At 43.5% G+C, this 8540-nt stretch overlaps 1 protein-coding gene across 3 annotated transcripts in view; it reads right to left on the bottom strand.

Moving 5' to 3' along the window:
• Window positions 1-8540, bottom strand: part of WWP2 (WW domain containing E3 ubiquitin protein ligase 2) — a 148175-nt gene that overhangs the window by 33303 nt on the left and 106332 nt on the right. For 2 of the 3 annotated variants that reach the window (XM_007129038.4, XM_007129037.4), the window contains exon 9: window positions 1903-1992. The exons of the other annotated variant lie outside the window; for it this stretch is intronic. In XM_007129038.4, coding sequence (XP_007129100.1) covers window positions 1903-1992 — 90 coding nt within the window. The remainder of the gene's footprint in view (window positions 1-1902; window positions 1993-8540) is intronic. 3 annotated transcript variants of the gene reach the window in all.

The following is an 8540-nucleotide window of genomic DNA, read 5'->3' as shown; positions in this document are numbered from 1 at the left end:
GAGATTGGGATTGACATGTATACACTAATATGTATAAAATGGATAACTAATAAGAACCTGCTGTATAAAAAATATATAAAATAAAATTCAAAAGTTCAAAACAAAAAAGACAGACAAAAAAATATATACATGCTATAAATTCACAAAGTACAAGTGTGCAATGTGTCCTGTTAAAAGTTGATGATTAATTTGTGAGACAACTGGAGAAATCTGACTACTCACTGGGTTTGATGGTGGTAGGTAAACACTGTTAATAATACAGTGGTTTTACTTTTAATAAGAGAACACTTTTTAGAAATATATACTGAAATTTGGATAAAATGAAACGATGTCTGGGATCTGCTTCAAAACAATCTAGAACAGGGGTGGAGGAGGGGTGAGTGAGGATTACACAGCAGGAGGTGGCAAATGTTTTCTACCAAGGGCCGAAGAGTAAATATTTCAGTCTTTGCAGGCTTTACAGTCTGTATCACAATTACTCAACTCGGCCAATGAGCACAAAAGCAGCCATGGACAATAAGTAAACAAATGAGAGGGGCTGTGTCCCAATAAAACTTTATTTACAAAACAAGTGGCAGGCTGGATTTTGTCCACAGGCCCACAATTTGCCAACTGCTGGTATAGATGAAACAAGAGTGGCAATGAGTTGATAATTACTGAAGCTAGGTGTTGAGTGTGTGGGCATTCTTTGTCCCACATATTTGAAAAATTCAGTATGAAAATTTCTATAATTTTCATAATAAAATGTTTTAATTTTTTTCTAAGAAGTCAATGTTTATCTTTGGTAAGTTCCCTGGACTTAAAGTAAAAGGAGAAACAGAGAGAGAACTAAGGATGGCGGATTATGAGTGTGATTTCCAGAACGGTAAGGAAGAAAAGGAAAACACAAGCATTCTACTGGAAAACTGAAACTAAAAGCAGCCCATCCAAGGAAACTTGTAGGACTGGAAAGTGAGGTGATATTTGCCCGGCACACGCCTGACAGGTGAACAAAACAGAGCACGGGGGTTCTCCCGATACGCCCACCTCTGACATCCTCTCCCTCTGCAAGATTTGGAGAGGTAAGTCAGCGTTCATGTTCTATGTAGGAGCCCTTCATGGCTGCTTTACTGGGAGGTGATTCTTTCCTGAGAGCAGAATGCATTCCCTTTCGAAAGCTCTCAGGACTGGGAGACACATGTGGAAAGAACTTTCTGTCCCTGGCAGACAGGGAACCAAACCCCTTCTCCTTGAACTTGGACAGTCTTCCCTCACTTGGAAGCCTCACTCATCCTCTGGTTTTGGAGAACTTAGCTGCGTTCTCGCAAAGCCCGCTGAACGAGAAGCACACTGTCTCCATGAGCTGGTTGGACACAGGGCGCTATGAAATGCATCAACACCCTCTCTATCTTGGATTCCTCGTGCTCTTTTTTCCCCCAGAGATGCTCTAAATGTTCCTAGTCTGTCCTAGGAAATGAGAGCAGAATTAAAGTAAGTGAGTAGGAAAGGCAATCAAGGGACCCAGGATAAATGTCCCTGGACTTTGCTACCTCTGCAGAAAGAAACTGAAAATCGGGCCCTACAGGATATTTCTGTAGGTGAAATGACTGAGGCCAGTGAGACACCAAGGGCCCCGGAGGCCTCCCCAACCCTCCTTCCGCCGGAACCCAATATCCATGGGGGCTCTGAATACCCCTTAAGAAAGCCCATGGCCAACACAACACATGTAGGAAGAAGGGAAAGTAGAAAGAGAGAGCAGAGAATGTAGAAGGGGATGACTGTAGGAGGAGGGGAAAAGAAAGAGAGAAAGGAGGAGAGTGGGGGAAAATAAAGAGATGGCCATGGCAGCGAGTGGTGGAGAAGCTGATGGGGGACTCTTGGTGCCAGTTCTAGAGCCTCGGGTCTTATTGGTCCAAGCCTTACCCTGGAGGAAGAGGCCGCTCCCAGGTGGTGGTCTTGGTATTGTGGTCAACATAATAGACACGCCCGTTGGGGAGCTCTCGCTGCTCCCATCTGCAAAATAAAGTCAAGGGAGGCATGACACACACCGGTGAAAGGCATATGCCCTTGCTCAAAGGAGTCATTCACTGCTATGAGGCTAACGTGAGAGGTAACATCAAAGTCGACATGCAAGACCAACCCACTGGTCAGACAAGCTCCACGTTGTCACTGATGGTGGCACCCAGGTCTGCTTCTTGAAAAAACTATAACAGTTCCCCTTTATGGATTCAAGGTACTAGATAACCCATAGATCACGCTAAATTCCCCTAAACAGCCCATATGAATCTACAGTGCCATGGATTTTTGTGAATCACTGTCTCTTGGCCATTTCGGGATCAAAGAGGCCTTTAGGAATGTGATGAAAGCTTCCAAAATGCACTTACCAAGAAAAATGTGTGTGCAATTTCTGGGATTCCTGGACCTCTCCTAAAGCTCACCCATGGACCCTCCAGCGCTTGTAGCCTACTACCTCTTAAAGTCACAAATTATATGACTATCCCTGTTCTCCTAGAGTCATATATATTCATGATCACAGTTCTTTTTAAAATACAGGATTCATTTACAGAGGATCTTTAAAAGAGATCTGGATGAATCAAGAAACATAGCATACTGCTATTTATTGGCTGCTCTACCCCTCAGTCTGTGTGTGGGTTACTATGAGATCAGGGTGCTGAGGGTGGCTCATCTGTGCTAATGGCAGAACGACAAGGTAGCAGATGATCCAAAGACTTAAGACAAAGGCAAAATCACTACAAAATACAGCCAAGGACCACCCGTCCCCACACTCCTGTTATTCCCACATGCAATGCAATCTGACAATAACTCCATTTCCCTAGAATACAGTAACCTACATATACGGGATGCAAAGACTTATGTTTATAAAATGATTACCATTTTATGAAGGATGTTAATGGTCCCGTTAGCCTTTATGTTTTACATTGATTTTATTTACTTCTACTTTTGGGTACTGCCTAGGGGAAGGTGACCTTTGCCAGGAAGCTAGTACAGTCAGTTCTACTGAAATGCTTGTTTTAAAAACAGAAATCTATGCCAATGTGATTGATACATAAGGGAACATACTATGAATTTTGAGTTTGCTTTGCATGAATTTGCCTTCAAAACACACTAGATGAACACAGAAGGCTTCCCCCAGCTAAACCCAGTCGTGTAGAAATACACAAAACCCACACTCATCTGCCGGCTACCTCACTTTACTGAGTGTTACACACCATACTCACCCACATCTGGTGTTACATCTCCCATCTGATTTCAGAAAACCCTCTTTGTACCACTTCATGACAACACTCACAAGCTCCAACCCTTCCAACACCTGCTTCCACAAGCAAACTTCAGGTCTTCTCATGGAAATGTGCCATATGTATTGTAGTGTTATGATCTCAACCATTTAACATGTGTAAAACTGTGCTACCATCGTTATTAGGTTCCTATTTGTGTCACTGACAAATTTTTGACTGTTACACCCCTAATCCATTTTTCCCCATAAGCCCTGTGGTTTTTACTGCATGATTTGGCATAGCATGGTGGTTTCTAGGAACACGTATGTTATAGCAGAGTTGACTGTATACTGAAATAAATGCCCTAACTTCTGTTACTAAGCCTGGTGTGTCTACTCAAATAGACATCAGCTTTATTCGATACCATTTCTCACATCTGATCAGCGGACTGCATTGATAAGCCCCTCTGAGGTTAATTCAGATACAGGTATACGCAAGGTTTTTAAGGCAAAGATGGGACGGGGGTAACCATCACCCACTGAACATCCACAATGAGCTGCAGGCTCATTTTTACTTCATTCAGTCCTGCCTTCATCCTTTACGGTGGCACATGCCATCACCATCGAGGGAACTGAGGCTCAGAGAGGCTAAGTAACTCTTACGTGGCATTTAAACTCAGCTCTCTGGGACTTCCCTTGTGGTCCAGTGGTTAAGACTTCACCTTCCAATGCAGGGGGTGCAGGTTTGATCCCTGCTCGTGGAACTAAGATCTCACGTGCCTCGTGGCCAAAAAACCAAAACATAAAACAGAAGCAATATTGTAACAAATTCAATAAAGACTTTAAAAATGGTCCACATTGGGACTTTCTGGCGGTCCAGTGGCTGAGACTGGTGGTCCAGTGGCTGAGACTCCGTGCTCCCAATGCAGGGGGCCGGGTTCGATCCCTGGTCAGGGAACTAGGTCCCACATGCCACAACTAAGAGTTCGCATGCCTCAACTAAAGAGCCCATATGCTGCAACTAAGACTGGGCGCAGCCAAATAAATAAATAAATAAATATTTTTAAAGTTATTTTTTTTTAATGGTCCACATCAGAAAAATCTAAACAAACAAACAAACTCAGCTCTGACTCTCTAGCCCATGAGTTTTACCATGTCACTCTGAAAGGAAGAAAGGAGGAAAAGGAAGGGCAACTGGAACTTATAAGGAACCCACAACCCAGCAGACAAGGTGCCAGGTGACTTTCCAAAGCCCACCTCCACGTGAACAGCTTTCCCTAGCATAGGAGTCTGGGTAGGGGGATCTATAGGATCAAGACAACTGGGGAGAAATTATAGTAAGTCCACCTAGTTAATTTCTAGGCTCCATTTTAATCACAACCCTCTGCTCAGATACAATCTATGGGAAGAGGCTGCACATTTTGCACCACTGGGAGGCTTATGCCAAGGAGTAGTGAGGTCTGGTAGTTCCACACTCCCCCCTTCCAAAAGGGATCAACTACTGTTTTGAGGACCGGAGTGCTATAAACACCATCAAAATGAGCTCGAGAACATTTTCTCTCCTGGGTATTCCCGCTCAAGGTTCTGGTTGAAGCAGATACTGGTGACTTGGCCCAGGTGCCCTGGGTTCCTCCCACTGCAAAAGGAAGATTCTTGAACTTCAGTCAGTATTTTATTGAAAGGGCAGAATCTTCTGACAAAACTGACCAGGTGAAAATAAACACAGGGTAAAGTTAAAGCTCTTCTCCCTCTCGAAGCTCTTCTGAATTAAAGACAAAAGAGTAACAGATATTGCCAGCTCAAAAGACTGGTAGGGATTTGGTGGGGACCCTTCAGCAAAAAAGGCTAACATACTGTGATTTCACACCAGCTCTCTAAATTCCTCCTGTCTGCTGGGTAATCAAGCAGCAAATCCGACACCCTCTTTATTCATCTGAATTTGGAAATAAGGAAAGTCTTGAGAAAGATACTTGGCTTAAGGGTAAGTAGTGAAATATGGAAGCTCCTCAGGACAAGGGAGCAAGCCACTCTTGCTTAACACTTGCTCCTAATAAAGACTTAAGGAGCTGAGAATTCCTCAGCATTTCCTAAGAAATTAGCTCTTTCCTTCCTGTCCTTGGCAATTTTGCAGCACAAAAGCACCAATAAAACAACTTTGCTCATTTTGCAGTCACTGATTGGAAAACTGACCATAATTGGTGGGTGGGGCTGCCCCTTGAGTGAAGACAAAATATGTGTTGTTGCAGTTGGAGAGAAAAGGTGCTAAAACACATTTTTTTCTTTATTCCAACTATTCTTTTGTTACAACTTTCATCTTATAAGTGGTCTCGACTTCTGGCTTCTTTTCTGTTTCATTTGAGGCAAGGAGAAAACTTTGGTTTTATTATACTTTGGCTAATATTTTCATTTGAAGATGGAATAATTCTTAAAATTCCATGAATTAAATGCCTTGAATTGACACAGTGGTCTTCCTGCACTGCCAGAAAGGAAATCGGTGTGAAGTCCTCTTTGCTTATATTCAAGAGTTATGACGCCTCCTCCCAAGCCTTGACAAGACCTGTCTATCCCGTCTTTGATCCCAGCTGATCCTAGAAATGAAAGGCTCTCTTTTGGGCACTGCTATTGTCCGGCGAATCTCAGTGTCCTTCTATGAACCCTCTCAATTGGCTTAGCTAGAAAAATAGTTACCAAGAGGAACAAGACCTTTCTTCCATTACCTTTTTTTTTGATATCTACATTCTTCCTTTTAAAATTGGACTCCTGCTCGGATTAAATGTCCATGTGGGTCCTCCCTGATCCGTGACCTGGCCTAACTGCTTTTCTTAGAGAACTCTCAACTCCTCCCTACCTGCACGGCTCCTCAGAATTCATACAAATCCCTCCCCTCCATTTGTGTAGCAGAGTCGGTCAATTCTATTGTCAATCAAACGAGCCCCCGGATTCTCATTTCTCTGCTGTAACTGCTGACCCATATAGACTGAGCCTTCCGACTGTCTTGGTTTGGTCTCCCCATGCCAAGAAAGTGATACTGGAAGTGACCTTTCATCAGCACATCCCTGGCAGGGGTTAGGTTTCTGAACCTTATAAGCATCTTCTTCATGCTGAGATTAAAAGGCTTTTCAATCAAACTACCCATGGGTCTCGATACTGCATCCTGGTCACGTGGGTCATATCCTCTCCCACTGAATAGCTTTCTTTGATGCTCTCAGAAACAGTGTTCAAAGCACCAAGCTTGATTCAGGGCCCTTCCCAACACATTGCTCCTTGGCTTTCCATGTATAGCCTTTAGTTGGACCATGGACTACACAGGGTCTTTCTATTTTGAAGGTACTTAAAAAATAGTCTCCAATTTCAATTAATCTCTGTACTTTTTTTTTTAACCTAAATTCCCTTTGCTCCTATGGATTTTAACTGTCCTTTATTCAGTTTGTAATAGGGAAGAGCAAATCTGACTCCATATTAGATCAGTTTCTTTTACTTTAACCTTAGTGCTCTGTTGCCTGTGCTTAGTCATGCTGGCTCTGCACCTCTTGTGAAAGAATGTTGCCTATAGCCTGAAATATACAGGATAGCCCATTCTCAAGACTCTGACCTTTAAGAGTCCATTCATTTAGAGATTTTAAAAAAGTTGCAGAACAGAAAGTAACACTTGTCTTGTTGGAGGTTTACAGGAACACTGTGACTTGACCTAGCTGCAAGAACAAAGGATTCCAACACCAAGAAGTCTGAGACAACTAACGATGCCCCTCCCTCACCTTGCCTTTAAAAGTGCTTTGCTGAAACCCTTCGAGGAGTTCAGGGTTTGCTGGGCACAAGCCACCCGTCTCCTTGTATGGCCCTGCAATAAACCTTTCTCTGCTCCAAACTCCAATGTTTCAGTATTGTTTGGCCTCACTGTCCATTGGGCACACGAACTTGCGTTTGTTAACAAGTTGTATATCTTCCATGCCCATGCCCCCATCCCCCCAACCATCATCGTTAAAAAGGTAAAGGATGGGGGCTTCCCTGGTGGCGCAGTGGTTGCGAGTCCGCCTGCCGATTCAGGGGACACGGGTTCGTGCCCTGGTCCGGGAAGATCCCACATGCCGCGGAGTGGCTCGGCCCATGAGCCATGGCCTCTGGGCCTGCGCATCCGGAGCCTGTGCTCCGCAACGGGAGAGGCCACAGCAGTGAGAGGCCCGCGTAACGCAAAAAAAAAAAAAAAAAAAAAAAAAAAAAGGTAAAGGATGAAAATCTCAATTCCATTATTAGGATGGTATCCAATCATTTCTCTCCTATGTTATCTGAAAGGAAATTGGTCACTTAACAGTGACCACACTTTTTTTTTTTTTTTTGGATGCACCACGCAGCTTATGGAACCCAGACCAGGGCCCTCGGCAGTGAAAGCACGGAGTCCTAACCACTGGACCACCAGGGAATTCCCTGAACCGTGGAAGGTTTCCTAAAAGGTCTTCAGGAAATCAATTTTCAGTTACTTGCCGTTACAGTGTATATTCAACCATCCTGATTAACACACTTCTTGGTCAGATTCCCCTAAGTCTGGACAGGATCACAGTTTCACCAAGAGTCGGATTAAATTGGGAAGGAATTTAAAGCTGGACAACCCGAGGATTTCAGGTTAGTATCAGAGATGATATCACCACACTCACAAATTCTTAGTAAGAACATTATTAATTCGTATTATTTATAATTTGTTAATAAATTTTATTAACAAAAGCACTGGGCATTAGTAAGGCTGACTCTCATTCAAAATACACTCTCTCCATCAGAAAACAAAGTTATGCCAGAACACTTATGTACCAATAAAGAAAAGATGCCTTGCTGGTTACTTGGACAAAAACTAAACTTCAGAAAAATACACTGAAAGTATTCAGGTATTCTTAAAGCTGCCTATGTAGAAGTTCAACTCCCCTCAGGCAAATATTACAGGGAATTCATATTTTCTTACTTCATGCTCTTATAATAAATTTTAACTCTGAACCAAATCCTATTCCCCAAACTCTGGCCACTTCCTGGATGAACGGTAAGATTTATTACCCCTGTAGGGACATTGTCAGACTGTTTTATGGGTCAAAAATCTGTGTGCAGCGGAACACATCTCCCACTCACTGTTTTCATTGCTTCAGTAGGTCCTCTGTAAACTGGGTAGGAAGTGTGTTACACGCAGACCTTCCCCCAAGAACCCTTCTTGAAATACTGAGCTTTCCTTTAAATCCAAGCACACTAACCGCCCCCCCACCTTTTTTTGTGTGGTACGCGGGCCTCTCACTGCTGTGGCCTCTCCCGTTGCGGAGCACAGGCTCCGGACGCGCAGGCTCAGCGGCCA

This window comes from Physeter macrocephalus, chromosome 17 (assembly GCF_002837175.3).
Source record: "Physeter macrocephalus isolate SW-GA chromosome 17, ASM283717v5, whole genome shotgun sequence".
Taxonomy (NCBI): domain Eukaryota; kingdom Metazoa; phylum Chordata; class Mammalia; order Artiodactyla; family Physeteridae; genus Physeter; species Physeter macrocephalus.
The sequence above is the reverse complement of the archived record's forward strand: the minus strand, read 5'-3'. Positions and strand labels throughout refer to the sequence as shown.